This window comes from Leucoraja erinacea, chromosome 12, assembly GCF_028641065.1.
Source record: "Leucoraja erinacea ecotype New England chromosome 12, Leri_hhj_1, whole genome shotgun sequence".
NCBI lineage: Eukaryota > Metazoa > Chordata > Chondrichthyes > Rajiformes > Rajidae > Leucoraja > Leucoraja erinaceus.
Genome location: NC_073388.1, coordinates 13,153,552 through 13,172,237, shown reverse-complemented (window position 1 = coordinate 13,172,237; position 18,686 = coordinate 13,153,552). Strand labels below are relative to the sequence as shown.

The window sequence follows — 18,686 nt, the reverse complement described above, 5'->3', positions numbered from 1 at the left end:
AGCCACCGGGAGGTCAGCTTGGTTATTGCGGACCGAGCGGAGGTGTTCGGCGAAACGATCGCCCAACCTCCGCTTGGTCTCACCGATATAGATCTGCTGACATCTAGAGCAGCGGACGCGGACGCACCTGGAACGATTGCTTGGGTCCTTGAACGGAGTCGAGGGGGGAGGTAAAGGGACAAGTGTTGCATCTCTTGCGGTTGCAAGGGAAAGTGCCCGGGGAGGGGGTGGTACGAGAGGGAAGGGAAGAATTGACAAGGGAGTTATGGAGGGAGCGGTCTTTGCGGAAGGCAGATATGGGGGGAGATGGGAAGATGTGGCGAGTGGTGGGATCACGTTGGAGGTGGCGAAACTGACGGAGGATTACTTTTTGTATGTGACGGCTGGTGGGGTGAAAGGTGAGGACTAGGGGGACTCGGCCCTTGTTGCGAGTGGGGGGATGGGGAGAGAGAGCAGTGTTGCGGGGTATGGAAGAGACCCTGGTGCGAGCCTCATTTATGGTGGAGGAGGGGAACCCCCGTTCCCTGAATAATGAGGACATTTCAGATGTCCTGGTGTGGAACGCCTCATCCGTGGAGCAGATGCGGCGTAGACGGAGGAATTGGGAGTAGGGGATGGAGTCCTTACAGGAAGCAGGGTGGGAAGAAGTGTAGTCCAGATAGCCATGGGAGTCAGTGGGTTTATAGGTTTCATTCAATGTTACTCCAATCCTTCTTTAGCCCTTCTTTACGCCCATTACTCCATTATCTCCATTGAAAAGGCAAGCTATTGCTGTGCTATAACTTATCACTGGGATTGACTTGCTTGAAGAATGGGTTTCTTCCCGCAGTACTTATTTTCAACAACGATAATTGACACAATAATATCTATACGACACATAACTATGATTCAAAACCTAGGGAGACAAATTACCTTTGTTACACGTACATTCAGGTCAGTAGATCAGAACATGCACATGTTAAGAACAAAATCATGATTGAAACAGACAGAGAAACAATGCGGACATTGTGTGAACGTTCAGCTACATAATAAAAGAGTCAACATTCTTGGAATCAATAATCAACAATAAGAGCCATAAATTCAAACAATATGATCCAGCTAATGAGAAAAAGAGTTGCAAACTATTGCAACAGGTGTGGTATACCAAAACTAGCAAGCCTCAGGAATTGTAATAGAAGGAGTACAGAGAAGGTTCACCAGATTGATTCCTGGGATGTCAGGACTTTCATATGAAGAAAGACTGGATAGACTCGGTTTGTACTCGCTAGAATTTAGAAGGTTGAGGGGGGGATCTTATAGAAACTTACAAAATTCTTAAGGGGTTGGACAGGCTAGATGCAGGAAGATTGTTCCCGATGTTGGGGAAGTCCAGAACAAGGGGTCACAGTTTAAGGATAAGGGGAAAATCTTTTAGGTCCGAGATGAGGAAAACTTTTTTCACACAGAGAGCGGTGAATCTGTGGAATTCTCTGCCACAGAAGGTAGTTGAGGTCAGTTCATTAGCTATATTTAAGAGGGAGTTAGATGTGGCCCTTGTGGCTAAGGGAATCAGGGGGTATGGAGAGAAGGCAGGTACAGGATACTGAGTTGGATGATCAGCCATGATCATATTGAATGGCGGTGCAGGCTCGAAGGGCCGAATGGCCTACTCCTGCACCTATTTTCTATGTTTCTATGTTTTTCTATGTTTCTATGTAATGTTCCAAGATGGAATACTTGAAGTGAATGGGGAACTATAGGCTTTTCTAGCAAATGAGTGAAATTAGTCAAATGTGTCCTCTTGCATCTTCGGTAAGGTGCATTTTGCATTTAAAACAGATACTTCATGCTACCCTTTAATTCTTGATGAACTATTGGTTCATGTTAATTTTCAAATAGATTTGTATGCACTTCCCAAAAGTTGATTTATCATTCAAATTGGAAACAGGTAACATACCACACACTCTCCTTCTTCGTATTACACAGATTAGCTACTGGGGGGAACTCTGTTTATAACCCACTCTGTCTAGATTTGGCTCCGAATAATTTTGTATCAAAATTACACATCAAAGATACAGCTGGGATACAGTTCCACTGGTTCAATCTTCATTCCAGTAACTTGTCCAGATGGCTTGTTTATTTCTGAATCTTGAAAGCACCTCGTATCCTCTCACGCTTAGCAAAGGACAAGACCAACTTGTCACTAATCCACCGCATGTAATTTCAAGTGCACAATTATCGGTACTAGACATCAATTTTGGTTTCCCTTTCTTCAGGGTTATATGGTCAGTTGTAATTTTCTTGTTGTTCTAATTATAATTTATTAAATTACTGTTGTTGTGAAGAACAAATCTTTAAACTTACCAAATAGACGGTAGCATTGAATTTTGTAAAACGTATGTTCTATCCAGAAACAAGAAAATACTCCTAATCATGATCTGGAAATAAAAGTAGAAACAAGCCAGTAAATGGCATGTGTTAGTTTCTTTGTAAAGTGACTGATTACGTTGAATTTCATCTTAATTTTAACAATGTCAAGCTAGTCAGTACTATCATGAACTAAAAACTGTGAGCCTTTCTCTCAACAGAATGTGCAGATGTTGGCAAGGCAATTGCTCTTTGCTAGAAAAGGCCTGCTATGATTATGTATTAAACTACATATTTGAATACTAGGTGCTTGATGTTAATTAATTCAACCAGTACCCAGTGTAACTGTATTCCAGTTAACAAAATCTTGCTGGTTCAAATGACAATGAGATTTAAGAATACATTTTAGAATAAAACAATAAGATGTTTCAAATATTATGTATATAAACAAAGGAAATTGATAATAATAACACTGTTAAACATGAGATTGACAAGCTTGAAAACTAAACAAAAATGTAACTAGTTAAATCAGGCGATTTTATCCCGAGTCTGGGGAGGGAAGAAGCTGGGAAACTACCCTAGAGAACCTAAGGAAATGACAAGGCCAATAAATGGTGAATTTTACAAAGAACGTTTTCTGCATTTAATGCTCTAATCAATGCAGAAGCTAATATTGCATCCATAAATCTGTTGGATGGCAACAAGCAATTCAACAAAAGATCCTCGTACATCTGGAATCAAACTCATGGCTGGGAAATGGACAGTTTAAGATCTATTTTCATTTGAACCAGCAAGATAGAAATTCCTTTACAAGCTGTGAAATAAGCCTGTGATTCCTCTCCAGAACTACAAGAATATTTATTTTTGCTTCCAATTTTTAATTGAAACAATCATATTGACTGTTGAATTCCAAGTACACAATCGCAGAAATAGATTAAAAATACCTTTCCAGTGGCTCAGGTTCAGCCTTTAAACAAATAAATGCCTGATCTTAAAAATCAATAAGACCCAAGGAACTATTATCAGTGCTTCAACTCACCATTTCAAAGAGAGGAGTGAAATTGAGAATAAAATTGAACTAACCGAATGATCATTGTCCCCCTTCCATTTCCAAGATGAATTTCCAATACAACTTCAATGCTGAGTGACAACATTTAATTGTGTAGACTTTTTAAAAAATAAATTAAATACCTTAAATTTGAGGTCGTACTTACCATTTGTCTGCAGTGATCCTGCCAGCATTTATCTATTTTCTTTAAAAAGAGAACACTATCCAAGGAATCCGTGGAGAATTAGTTAAAGAAAATGGAAAATGCAAAGTTAGTTCCTAATGAATGAAGAAAGCAAATTTCCTGGCATTTACACCATAGGAATGTTTTGAAATTTAGTTAAATAATTTCCCACTACTTGATAACCCAAGTGAACTGGAAGGAATAAAATATCAAATTGTCACATATTTATAACAACGGATGAGGAAGCTCAGATGACCACCTTCTTTATTGATGAGATTACCTAGGAACACCTGTGGTAATAAACACCATGCTTGCTGCTCTACATCATGTATCCAGATTTCAAATATCAACGTTCATTTGAAAGTGGTAAAAAAAAAATCTACATGCTTGTAAGTTGTACAAAATACAAGATGAAGTACTATTTCAGAAAAAGTCTCCGTTAATTCTTAAAGCAAACGGAAACACTTTTAATATTTACCAGTGCTACGTTGATAATTTAGTTACTGGTTTCAACAACCCAAAGAGATACAAGAATGGTTTATTGCTTATCACTGAGTAAATTGTGGCTCACTACTGTTTTTGCAAGCACTATCCATCCATTTGTGGTCATACAAAGAAAAAAAAAAGCTAGTTACTGCTGCTAGTTGTGGCTGAAAAACTGGAAAGGACTTCTGGGTCTTTTCAGAGTACCAGGTGGCCCTTTACACCGATACAGTTACATTCTATACTAATCCAATTGGTACTTTGTTGGCAAGGGCCATTTGAGCCAAGTATTAATAAAGAGATTACTTTCAACAATCCAAGTTTTTAAACAGTCGAATGAAAAATACTTGAAAATCTTTCCGGCAACATTGAGCTGAAGAGACAGGAAAATAATTAAACCATTCAAAACATGACATTTCCAACCAAATGATTCACAAAGAAAACTTTTCAATACAGAACCTCAAATACTTATTTTGAGTCTGACTATTGGCTCTCATGAAGAATGTCAATGTTCTTCGCACCACTGTAAATAATAAACAACAAGATCCACAGCTAATGAGTGAAAATCAGCGTGGTCTAAAACGAAAGAAAAAACAGGTAAAAGTGTTGCAGAAACCATATGCAAGTGGTGGAAATGTGTAGGAAGGAACTGCATAAGCTGGTTTAAACCGAAGATAGACACAAAATTCTGGACAGGCAGCGTCTCTGGCGAGAAGAAAAGGGTGACGTTTTGGGTTGGAAGTCACGGGAAAGGGAAATGAGTGATATAGATGATGTAGAGAGATATAAAATAAATGAATGAAAGATATGCAAAAAAGTAACAATGATAAAGGTCATTGTTAGCTGTAACTAGGTGAGAACAAAAGTTGGTGCAACTTGGGTGGGGATGGCATGGAGAGAGAGAGAGAGAGAGAGAGAGAGGGTGTGCAGGGGTTACTTGAAGTTAGAGAAATCAAGGGATTGAAATGTTGAGTGGTGGAGGGAGGGAAGGGGGGTGGGTGGGAAGACAGATGACAGTGGGGGAGAAGTGCAGGAGAAGCCATAAGTTCGGTCAGAAGATTGAAGGAGGCAGAAGAGGAATATGTAAATAGTGATAACATTTCTGAATTACTGCAGCCACAAAACAAATAAAAGACCATTCCTGGAAGCTGAATTTTCACACAATAGTCAAATGTGCAAACGCCATATTTGTACTCCTTTATATATAATATACAAAACTTTAGAGTCAAGCTCAATTTCAGTTTTATTGCCTACACAAGTACCTCCAGTAACATTGTTAAGCAAATTAAAGGATATTCTCTGAACTGGTGAATTTGAGCTTTGATGTGGTCCTCACAGACTTGTCTCAGCTGCTTGTATAAATTTGCTGATACTTTGTAAGAACAAAGGTTCTCCACAGCCTAAAAAATAAAAAAACATTATTATGAAGAACATAAATCTCTAGCTTGCCTACACAATATACAAACTAGCTATTTATTATAACCTTTATTATAACCCACAGAGCCCATTTTAGCTGGGTTATAATTCCACGGTTCCACAACTACGCATTAAGTGTCCAAGTTAGTCACTCTACATGCATCAGCAAGCTACTTAGCCACACTGATCAGAGCTATTAAGAAACACAAGGATTTCAAAAATATGTCTTCAGGGTCAACACCACAAATTCCCTTCAAGTTGGCCAAATAAAACCACAGAATTAGAATGTTGTTATCTTGGGAATGTTGAACATTCTAATTTCATTCATCTAGAGTCATGTTTTTAGACATGACCTGGACAACATAGATGAGCAGCTTTTTCTATTTGTCAAGGCATCACAGCCAAGTACCGATTTGCTTTTCCCACACCTTTTATTGGATAGTGAGTAATAAGTACTTTAGCTGATTTTCTCCCTGCAATCTCAAATTAGAAGGTCAATTTGTGGCGTGAGGGCCTGGTGCAGATGGAATTATTTGTCAAAAATAGACAGCAATGAGAGGAAAAGTTGAGAAGGAAATAAAATATTTTATTGGAAACGTGCAATAATATGGCATGCAACACTAAATTATGTGGTTAAGTAAAAAAAACTTGGATAACTTTATTCACATCATTACTCTAAATAAATAAAATCATATACTTATTAAAACTCTGATCTTGTATGTGTGTTTAGGTGTGTGTCTTTACATTTTCGCAAAAAAACTATAACGATAACATTTTTACATATTCCGGGTAACATTTTTCCCATCGTGGCCGGGATCACCTTATCTGAACATTTCATGCTTTATTTCTCGACTTATTACTGAAAATGTTTAAAAATATCAAAAGACTGAATTTAAACGACAAGCTTCCTCCTTCCCTGCCCCCCCCCCTGGCCCCCCGCCTGCGCAGTTGGACAATGCCTGTGATATAGGGGTGGAGCTAATTAATATTAATATTAGGGTGTGTGTGTGTGTGTGTGTGGTGTGTGTGTGTGTGTGTGTGTGAGTGTGTGTGTGTTGTGTGTGTGTGTGTGTGTGTGTGTGTGTGTGTGTGTGTGTGGCGCACAGCCCCCCCCCCCCCCCCCCCCCCCCCCCCCTCCCCACCACTTGGTCTGTATTTTATAACGGGACCCAACGGGTCCCACTTGGTCTATATTTTATTAAAAACATGCAGCGTGTTTATCACCTGATAAAGTTCCTCTAAATTGTATTTGATTGAGGTGCTCTTCTGAATTGCTTCCACTGCTTCTTTCAATTTTTGCCAAGTTTCATTAGTGTAATTATCAGGCAGTTTAGGTTTATCTGAAATTAAATAAAAAGAGCGACAATAACCATGTTATGGATTACTGAATGAAAAGAAACATTCTGCAAATTTAAGTACATTTGGGAGAAAATGATGAGACAAAATACAAAAATTTGTGTTGCACATTTAGTGTAAAATGTTTCCCTATAGGAACTGTAGCTGGGAATCATAAACACAGGTTGTGAGGGTCCTTTGACATTATGAGGCTTCCCCCCCCCCCCCCAGAAACTGCACAGAGAAAACAGTTGCAAAAAAAATGTTTTCCCTATAAGTGGAACAACTCAAGCTCATTGACAAACACAATCATTCATGACCAATTTGCTATATTCAGTTAGCTCTGACATGGTAGTTTGTTTACTTTTTACTTGTGCAAGGAGACAAAAAGAATACCAGGTTCAATTCTCAATTGCAACAATTCAAAAACCAGTCCTTCAAAGTGCTCAGCCTTGAACAAGGCCTTGACTTGATCTGACGGTTGTCTTACACCAAACACATTACTAACAATCATAATATGGAATATGGAATGCAGCTTAAAATGTGTCTGAAGATTCAACGTCACCTTGAAATTGTCAGCCATCGGAAAAAGCACACTAAAAATAATTAGCTGGATATATTCCATTACAACATTCTATTTTCACCTCAAGCAACAGTGCCTAAAATGGGAACAACAGATATTCACCAAAGCCTTTATTGGCTACACATACGAAAGTTCACAAATCAAGTAATAAATAGGTGCATCTTACAAGTTGATCTATCAAGTATTCACTTTGTACAACAAAATGAAAAAGAAAATAATGATTGACACAACTGATGTCAATTTTCTCCATCAGCCATTAAAAGCAACAAAGATGTCAAGGCATCTTGCCAAAACTGAATCCAGGCTGTAGCTCAAGAATCAAATCAATAATTCTACACAGGGCGTAGCAGGAGGTGGTCAGGTAGCTTTACTGTATTGCTAAAAAATAAACTACAGGAGGAACTCAGCAGGTCAGACTACATCTATGGTGGGAAATGGATTTCGGCCGGGACCCTCCTCAGACAAAATAAAATTTTCAAATTTGCCTTTGAAATGCACTAATACTGCACTTTCAGGGAATTCATTCCAGATGGCCAAGATTTATAGCAAAAATCCTAAGAAATGTCATCTCTTACTCTCCTTATTTAATCTATTGTGATTCTTCAAGATATTTTGCTCTCTGTCTTTGTTTTAGTGAGCACCTTTGATTTTCCAGTCAAAAGTCACACTCAAATTTCTTATGCAACCTAAGCCTTCAATTTACTCTCTCTGGTGTGGTACATTACTGAACTGAAAGAGAATATTCTATTTGAGGCCACACCAGTGATTTAAAAATAGGTTGAGCATAACTTCTATGCATTCACATTATTTGTGTCCGTTTCAACAGTCAGGGCTATCACGATGTTTGTCAACTTATCTTGTCATCTTCAACGTTTATTAAGTGCATAAGATGAAGTAATTTCCTTTACTTACAATTATGCAAACTAGCTAACATTGCATCTCATTATTGTACTAAAATATATGATACACTTTTACAATTTCACTTGCCATTTCTCTGCCTATTCTATCAGTCTGCATGTTTTTTCCAAGTTTATTACTGCTATCCTCATTTTAAACACTATCAAAAAAATGTGAGATTTCCAAAGACCAGTTTTGGACAATTGTAAAAACAATTCACAATTCCAAAACAACAGAAAGCAACACAAAATATTTGAGGTTCTATCACAAATTCCACTGAGGGGCAAGATTACAATATACTACTAGCTTTCAAGAAAACATTTAACAAATGTCTTTTTTTAATATTGAAAAGAGCAGAAAATATGGAAACCAGTGGATAGATGGCTTTCGGAAGCCTTTCAAAAAGATTGTGCCCAAAGAGATTATGAAACAAAATTAGAGGATTGCAGTTAAACTTGTGGATTGAGGTTAGGTTAATGGTCAGAAAATAGATAGTAAAACAAACCCATTATTTTCAGGTAGGCAAACTACAACTTGTAGAGAACAGACGGCAACAATGCTTGGATTCTTGGACATCATCTATAATGAACATTTTGCATGGGAAGTTAACATAATATACCTAAATATAAAAAATACTGCGGATGATATTGAATATCTGAAATAAACAGAAAATGCTGGGAACACTTTGTAAGGCAGGTAGCACTTGTGCAAAGAGAAACATTTAATGTTTCAGGTTTAAGACCCTTCCTCCATACCACTGTTAGACAGAAAACAGGTTAGTTTTAATCTGCAAAGTAGGAGCAGGATAGTAAAACAGGGAATACCTGATTAGGTAAAGTCAGGTTGCTGTGAGAACATCTAGTTGATGGGCTAAAGGAAGCAGATCACGGGGGGGAAAAAATAATCAAAATTCCATCTTGTCCCTTTAATCCTTCTTCGAATTAGCGTAAATTTATGCTCCCTGGATTTTATCACTCGTCTAGGGAAGTGGATCCTCTCAATATTCTACACTGGGTTATGTTCACTGCTAAACTTCCATTCAACAATCTAATAAATCATCTTTGCACTATTTCCAATGCAAGCACATCTTTCCTGTGTGGTGATATCAAAGCTGTACTCCAAACTTAAACCATGGCACAACATTGCATGCAGTTCTAGATTACCTTCCTCCTTGTATGTTCAATGTCTCAGATTTTAACTAATCATGCTACTTTTAAGCATACGTGTAAATGTATTCCAATGATCCTTTATCTCCCCCCCTCTCCCCTCCCCCCCTCCAGTCACAGAAACACACAACTATTAACCTTCATTCCCTGTCTCAAAGAGTCCATTTCAGAACCAATTTGTGATCTCAGATTTAGATTCTATGGGGGTGTTTTTGCCCTGCCTGCCAAGAGGGAGATTGTCAATAGCCAAAGACAGAAAGACAACGATCGGTGCCTCTTTATTCCAATATTAACCGTGTCGTTTTCTGCAACTATATTACATCATGATCATTACCACAAAACGTTAAAATGTGACAGTTTTCTGGCTCTATCACCTTTTCATGTAGTGAATTCCACACCTCTACAACAAATATTATCATCCACCCCATTTTTATATGTTTGAAAGCCCATAGCAAAAAAATGTGAAGCTTCCCTATTTAGTCCTTCCTTCAGCAACCGCCAAAAACTTGTATTCATGTACATTTATGCTTATTTACACTTACGCATTCATATGTATTTCATTAAGCACAACTAGACTGTTTTCCTTCCTCTCAAACTTTTGTTTGCATTGCCTTCCTTTCTAGTTCTGGAACATGCGTAGCTTCTTTCTCCTGCAAGTTAGTCTAAACCCTCCCCAATGACATGAGCAAACTCACCTCACCTTCACAGGGTATTGTGTCCATGTTCCATTAAAGTAGCACATGGTTTACACAGGCACCATTTTCCACAAAACTAAATACAACATCCTGATAATCTGTCGCCCATTCTCCCATATACTCTCTCCAACCACTCATTCATCTACATTGTTCTCCTATTTCTTTATTCTCCAGTAAATACCACCAAGAGCAACACAGAGATGACCAATTTTGAAAATTTTCTCCTTGGCTTTTCAACTCATTAAATCTGGCCAGAGAACCACATCCATTATTCTACCTTCACTATTCGTAGGGACAAGGATCACACCTCCGTTTGTTCACCACTCCCTTTCAGAGAGTTCTGCAGCTACCCAGTGATATAATTAAATCTAGCAGCAAAACATCCTTGAATCACACCGACAAATGTCTGTGTTCACTCAGAACCACCAATGACTGCTTCGATCTTTTATCGTTCCACTCTCTCCCTGTACAAATGGGGCACGCATGCTTTTGTTCTTGGCTACAATCTCCAGATTAAAAACAAAATTCTGCTGAGAAACAATTCTCTCAGATGGGTATCCTGCTTTCTCTTTTGTCTGTCAGTCACCCAGTTCCCGAGCAAATCAGATTTATTCTTATTGATAATTAGTATTCTTTCTCTGAACCATCAATCCAGACTTAACTGAACTTCACTATTAGAACCTGATCCATCCCATTAAAGAGCATCAGAAGGTTCAATGTATTTGGACCAAGATAACAACTCAACTTCAACACTCCAACAAGAAAAAGCAGCATTAAAAAACAATCTTCTCAGTTGAGACTGCTGATGACTACATCAAGTAACTGTCTTCCACATGAAACGGGGGCAACTCCATTCCACTTCAATGCTTTTCCTTTCAATCATTTTGTAATGATGGAAGGAGTCGCTAACATAAATTGCTGACTAGCTACAATAAGTTCAGTATTGATGTGGATAGAGAACTGGCTGGCAAACAGGAAGCAAAGAGTAGGAGTAAACGGGTCCTTTTCACAATGGCAGGCAGTGACTAGTGGGGTACCGCAAGGCTCAGTGCTGGGACCCCAGCTATTTACAATATATATTAATGATCTGGATGAGGGAATTGAAGGCAATATCTCCAAGTTTGCGGATGACACTAAGCTGGGGGGCAGTGTTAGCTGTGAGGAGGAAGCTAGGAGACTGCAAGGTGACTTGGATAGGTTGGGTGAGTGGGCAAATGCATGGCAGATGCAGTATAATGTAGATAAATGTGAGGTTATCCATTTTGGTGGCAAAAACAGGAAAACAGACTATTATCTAAATGGTGGCCGATTAGGAAAAGGGGAGATGCAGCGAGACCTGGGTGTCATGGTACACCAGTCATTGAAAGTTGGCATGCAGGTGCAGCAGGCAGTGAAGAAAGCGCATGGTATGTTAGCTTTCATAACAAAAGGATTTGAGTATAGGAGCAGGGAGGTTCTACTGCAGTTGTACAGGGTCTTGGTGAGACCACACCTGGAGTATTGCGTACAGTTTTGGTCTCCAAATCTGAGGAAGGACATTATTGCCATAGAGGGAGTGCAGAGAAGGTTCACCAGACTGATTCCTGGGATGTCAGGACTGTCTTATGAAGAAAGACTGGATAGACTTGGTTTATACTCTCTAGAATTTAGGAGATTGAGAGGGGATCTTACAGAAACTTACAAAATTCTTAAGGGGTTGGACAGGCTAGATGCAGGAAGATTGTTCCCGATGTTGGGGAAGTCCAGGACAAGGGGTCACAGCTTAAGGATAAGGGGGAAATCCTTTAAAACTGAGATGAGAAGAACTTTTTTCACACAGAGAGTGACGAATCTCAGGAACTCTCTGCCACAGAGGGTAGTCGAGGCCAGTTCATTGGCTATATTTAAGAGGGAGTTAGATGTGGCCCTTGTGGCTAAGGGGATCAGAGGGTATGGAGAGAAGGCAGGTACAGGATACTGAATTGGATGATCAGCCATGATCATATTGAATGGCGGTGTGCAGGCTCGAAGGGCCGAATGGCCTACTCCTGCACCTAATTTCTATGTTTCTATGTTCCTAATAACTACAGAGATACATGCTCAGGGGAATAGTAAATTTGCTTCACTTACATATACCCTTAACATCTACATCAGTCAATTATTAAATAAAACTATATATTACTAATAATTCTACACTTTTTTTGCAAAGCTACATGTTCAAAGACAATAAATTAGAAGTTTTTAAAATGTATTAATTAGACATGTAATTGTCCATAATTTAGATTTTCAATTCACCACAAAAGGCTTACCCTATTGGCCAAGTACATACGAGGCCATCAACTGCCTTTCTTTCTCTGACATAATTATCAAAATACTGAGTTATGGTCATTCTAGATTTTATCACAGCTTCCATTGTGAAAAGGTTTGTTGACTAAAAATAAATTAAATCAATTCAAGTTTTCTCTCTCATATGCAAAGTTACCCCAATTTTGTCTTTCATCTACAGAGTTATAGATTCAAAAATTTCTCACCCTAAGTGATCGTCTCACATCCAGAGAAAGTCTTTTTTTAATTACTGCGGAGAATGAATCATACCTGGGATCTCTTTAATGGTTCTGACATTTTTGCCAATATCAAGTGAATCAACATCTAATTTGAAATCAGCCAAATTATTATTTCCACTCTGCATTTGCCAGTTGCACCTTGACAGTTCAGAAAATACCAAAATGATCATAGGTTCAATATCCATCTTACATTATATTAGCCAATTTGTAATAACCCTGAAGATAGACACGAACTGCTGGGAGTAACTCAGCGGGACAGGCAGCATCTCTGGATAGAAGGAATGGGTGATGTTTCAGGTCGAGATCCTTATCTGAATGCTACAAATGGAATACATATTGTATTCATTGTAACTCACTGATGCAAATTCCTTAAGTTCTTTGACGTCTTGCCTATTTTTCATTAAAAAATGGATGAATGCTAACTTTCTTAAACTCAACGAGGACAAGCTAGAAATGTTATTACTTAGATCAAAACCCAAGAGAGATGTTACTCGGTAAACTGGGAAATTTGACTGCCTATGTCAAACAAGAAGTCACATGCCAGGGGGTAAAAATTGACAATGATCTTAATTTTAAATCTCACATAAATAAGGTAACAAAGTGTGCTTTCTATCACCTCAGAAATATTGCTAAAGTACGGCCTTTCTTAACTTAACATGACTGTAAAAAAACTCATACATGCTTTCATATCAAGCAGACTTGATTATTGTAATGCCTTATTTACCAGTCTGCCTTCAAAATCCACCAACAAGTTACAGCTCATTCAAAATGCCGCAGCCCGGCTCTTAACTAATACCAAGAAAAGGGAACATATCACCAGCATTATATTCCCTTCATTGGCTTCCTGTGAGATCCAGGATAGTCTATAAGGTCCTTCTTGTCTATAAAGCCCTAAATGCCCAAGAAGCAGTATATTTTACATAGTCCCTCCTTCCCTATGCCCCTACTCGAGCGCTCAGGTCTTCTGATGCTGGCTGTTAGCCACTCAATGCGCAGCAAAAATAAAATTGGTTAAGCAGCCGTTTTCAATTACACCCCCAAGCTGTGTAATACCTTACCCAGGGCTATGAAAGATACCCACTCAGTTGACATTTTTAAAGGGCAGCTAAAGACTTATCTTTTTAATCAAAGGTAGACAAAAATGCTGGAGAAACTGAGCGGGTGAGGCAGCATTTATGGAGCGAAGAAATAGATGACGTTTCGGGTCGTGACCCTTCTTCAGACTGATGGGGGGGGGGAAGAAAGGAAGAGGTGGAGACAGTGGGCTGAGGGAGAGCTGGGAAGGGGAGGGGAAAGAGGGAGAAAACAAGGACTACCTGAAATTGGAGAAGTCAATGTTCATACAGCTGGGGTGTAAATTACCCAAGCAAAATATGAGGTGCTGCTCCTCCAATTTATGGTGGGACTAACTCTGGCCATGGAGGCGGCCCAGGACAGAAAAGTCGGATACGGAATGGGAGGGGGAGTTGAAGTGCTGAGCCTCCAAGAGATCAGGTTGGTTATTGCGAACTGAGCGGGAGGTGTTGGGTGAAGCAATCGCCAAGCCTACGCTTGGTCTCACCGATGTAGAGCAGCTGACACCTAGATCAGCAGATGCGATAGATGAGGTTGGAGGAGGTGCAGGTGAACCTCTGCCTCACCTGGAAAGACTGCTTAGGTCCTTGGATGGAGTCAAGAGGAGAGGTTAAAAAAAACAACTGACTTTACTTCCTTTTTCTTTTTACACTCTCACTTTTATATAAATCTGTGCTATTTATGGTATTAACTGCCTATGCTCTTACTGTTTTAAATTGTATTTTTGTTTAGACCTGTGTCTATGTGGAAAGCAATTTGTATGAAAAGTGTTATACAAATAAAATTATTGTAAAGCTTTTATCTCATGTTCATTAAAAGACTAACATATCCCTGGATAGACTCACTCTGTGAAGAATGAATTGATCTTAATAATTATTGAAAATGATAAAAAAAAAAGACAACAAATATATAGGAAACTGTCACCAACCTTCAACTCGAATTTCTATTTTTTGTATTCAGTGTCAGTTTGATCAGGATTACCAAACCATAAGTTTAAGGATGTAGCAATACATGATTCTCCCATTAAAACAAGAATACCATTTTCATTCAGTGCAAGTGAATTAACAAACCTTATTCTTACTTGAGCTTAAATCATTTCAAGAACATTCACAGTAACACAATTGTGACATGTAATAAAATACAAGTAAATTAATACAATATTCAATGATTAAAAGTAAAAATACGTTTAAATGGAAACAAGGGAAACCATCTGGTCATAAAACAGTACTGGAGGAACAGCGGGTCAGACAGTCTGAAGAAGGGTTTCAGCCTGAAACGTTGCCCATTTCCTTCGCTCCATAGATACTGCTGCACCCGCTGAGTTTCTCCAGCTTTTTTGTGTATCAGCGGGTCAGACAGCATTTGTGAGGGGAATGGACAGGTGTCATTTCGGGTCAGGGTCCTTCAGACAATCTGGTCCTCAGGAGAGATTTTTCCCCATTAAGATCAATTTTTAAAAGCATAAATTAAGCTTATCAAATGTGCATATTCAATTTGAAAGTGCTATAAAAAAAAGTGAAATAGCAATCCAATTCTGTAGTGTGATCATTGCCTGGACACATACAAATCATGCAGGAATATGAACATGATATCGTTTAAGATGGTATGGGTCATACTGAAGGACTGGAGGACAAGATCAATCTTCACTGTGAACATGATTAATTTATAAGCTTGATTATTTTTGATGTGTACAACCAAACACGATGCATAATTAAGGACTTTAAATGAACTGACACCGGCCTAGGCAAAGAGCAGACCTGAATCAGTTAACTGCCACGTTTTATTTAGAAACCTTGTTGTACCTTTGAAATTTTTAATAACTAGTTTTTTAGCCGTTCCCGGCTTGCTGGTGGCGAAGGTGGTGGACTTTGTCAGACCGTTGGCATGCCCCGTTAGCACTGAGCAGCCGCTGCTTTTCCTCTGCTCCTCCGCCATCATTACATCGAGTCCCACAAAGTCCAACGAATCCTCGAACTTGACTCTCTTGTGGAGCTGGTGGTTGCAGCAGGTGGAGGAGGTGGAGGACGAGGAGGTGGAGGTGGAGGTGGTGGTGGAGGAGGAGGAGGAGGACGACGACTTGGGGGCTGTGGAGAAGACTTGGAGTTGGGTTTGCTGTGTTGCCTGATGCTGGTGCTCAAACTCGGCGGCCTGTGCTAACTTTCGCTTCCTCGGACTAACATCAGCCTGTTGTCGCACCTCCTGCGGTGAATTTTGTGAAGAGAGGCCCGTTCGAAACATGAAAACTTAAAGCCGACGCCGTCTTTCTGTTTCTCGTTGGGTTCTTTTCTAGGGGAGGGGGGGAATAAAAAGGGCGAGCGCGCGCAGCACTGTCACGGGTAAAGCGAGAACCGGGGGGAGGGGGCGGAAAAAAAAAAAAAAGAAAACACACAAAACTGGAACCGAATCGGTCAAATTTATCGGTCACTTGTTTTGTCAATAGAATAAAATGGCGACGCTTCCGGTGGCGCGGGGTCGGCCGGGAAACCTGGTGTCCTGTGACGTCACTGCGTGCACGTCACCGGGGCGAGGGAGACACAGACAAAGATGCTAGAAATCAAAGATTATGCTAAACATCTTTGGACACAAGGGGTTGGCAAAGAGAGAGAGAGAGAGACACACACAGAGGGGTTGACAGAGAGAGGGAGAGACACACACACACACAGGGGTTGACAGAGAGGGAGACACAGAGAGAGGGAGAGACACACACGGGTTGACAGGGACAGAGAGAGGGAGAGACAGAGTGGGAGACAGAGAGAGAGAGAGAGAGAGGGACAGAGAGAGACGGGTTGAGAGAGAGAGAGACACACACACACACACGGGTTGACAGAGAGAGGGAGAGATGGACACACACACACACAGACGGGTTGACAGAGAGGGAGAGATGGACACACACACACACACGGGTTGACAGAGAGGGAGAGAATGGACACACACACACACACAGAGAGATGGACACACACACACGGGTTGACAGAGAGGGAGAGACACACACACAGGGGTTGACAGAGAGGGAGAGATGGACACACACACACGGGTTGACAGAGAGAGGGAGAGACACACACACAGGGGTTGACAGAGAGGGAGAGATGGACACACACACACGGGTTGACAGAGAGAGGGAGAGACAGACACACACACATGGGTTGACAGAGAGAGAGAGAGACACAGACAGACACAAGGGTTGACAGAGAGAGGGAGAGACAGACAGACACGGGTTGAGAAAGATAGACAGAGAGATAGAGAGAGAGACAGAGAGAGAGAGAGACAGGCACAGGGGTTGACAGAGAGGGAGAGACAGGCAGAGAGACACAGGTAGACAGATATGGATAGACAGACACACGGGTTGACAAAAAGAGGAAGAGACACAGATAGACAGAGAGATATAGACAGACAGACAGACAGACACGGGTTGACAGAGAGGGAGAGATAGACAGAGGGAGAGACAGACACAGAGGGAGAGATAGACAGACAAAGATAGATATGGATAGATAGACACAGTAGTAGAAGGAGGGGTGGATAGAGAGATGTAGATAGAGACAGACACAGGCGTTGACAGGGAGAGGGAGAAATGTAGACAGACGGGTTGACAGAGAGGGAGAGTTAGAAAGGGAGAGAAAACAGACACAGGGACACATGACAGAGAGAGATAGGTAGATAGAGAGACAGAGAGGCACACACACGCGTGTACACAGAGACAGTGACAGACAGAAAAACAGAGTAACGCACACGTACACAGACAGAGAAAAACACACTCATTGACAGACAGAGAAAGACATAGAAAGGGAAAGACATACACATTTTCAGAGAGAGATATTGAGAAAGACACACTGAGATGGAGACACGAAGAGGGAAGCTACTGGGCCTCATATTGGTTTGAAAAGGTGGATCATTGGTCTTGAGAGTTTGAATCATGCGGCACTACACATACACAGATCTGTTTCAAATTTTAAATTGGTTTTTAATTCAGTATTTAAAAGACACTGAGAATTTAAAAGGCATACAGCACAAAACATGCCGTTTGGTCGGCCCATGTCCCTCTAAACCTATTCTATTCATGTACTGTACCTGTCCAAATGTCTTTTAAATGTTGTTATAGAACCTGGCTCAACTACCTCCACTGGCAGCTCGTTCCACATACTCACCACTCTTTGTGTGAAAAAGTTGCCCCTCTGGTTCCTATTAAACCTTTCACCTCTCAGCTTAACCTATGCCCACTGGTTCTTGAATGCCTTGGGCAGGTACACAGATTGGGAAAATTTACAGGATATGGGCCAAAGATGGGTAAATGGTACTAGAGTTGGGCCAATGAGCCAGTCTCTGCACTGTATTATTCGAAGTAGGTTATGATTTATGACATTGTGGATAGACACAAAGAAACTGCAGACACAAAGTGTTGGAGTAACTCAGCAAGTCGGGCAGCACCTCTAGAGAATATGGATCGGTGATGTTTTGGGTCTGAAGAAGAGTCCTGACCCAAAAAGTCACGTCCATGTTCTCCAGAGATGCTGCCTGACCCATTGAGTTCCTTCAGCACTTTGTTTTTTACTGAACATTCCAGCATCTGCAGACTTTTGTCTCTCCAATCAGCCATGATCTTTTTGAATGATGGGGCAGGTTAGGATTAAGGTTAGGCAGCGACTGAAGAGCACAGCTCCAGTGGTGAGAATTGCAAGGAGCTGGTCAGGGGAGGCAGAGGAGCTACGTCAAAACTGCCTAGTGTCAGCAAACTGGACGACGTTCAAAGACTCGGCAACGGACCTGAACGAATACGGCATGGTTGTTACCGACTTCATAAGGAAAAGTGTGTTGGAATGTGTTCTCACCAAAATTATCTGGGTATTCCCTAACTAGAAGCCGCAGAAAACCAGGAGGTCAGCAATCCACTGAGCATTCACTCAGGCATTCAAATATGATGA

At 40.4% G+C, this 18,686-nt stretch overlaps 1 protein-coding gene across 1 annotated transcript in view; it reads right to left on the bottom strand.

The window, feature by feature from the left end:
• cul4b (cullin 4B) overlaps positions 1 to 16,210 on the bottom strand; it is a 49,878-nt gene extending 33,668 nt beyond the window's left edge. The window contains exons 1-5 of the mRNA XM_055643599.1: positions 15,573 to 16,210; positions 6,702 to 6,817; positions 5,358 to 5,461; positions 3,561 to 3,630; positions 2,344 to 2,417 (exon numbers count right to left, since the gene is read on the bottom strand). Of these exons, the coding sequence (XP_055499574.1) occupies positions 2,344 to 2,417; positions 3,561 to 3,630; positions 5,358 to 5,461; positions 6,702 to 6,817; positions 15,573 to 16,008 (800 nt within the window). The 5' untranslated portion in view covers positions 16,009 to 16,210. The remainder of the gene's footprint in view (positions 1 to 2,343; positions 2,418 to 3,560; positions 3,631 to 5,357; positions 5,462 to 6,701; positions 6,818 to 15,572) is intronic.
• Between the last annotated feature and the right edge of the window lie 2,476 nt (positions 16,211 to 18,686).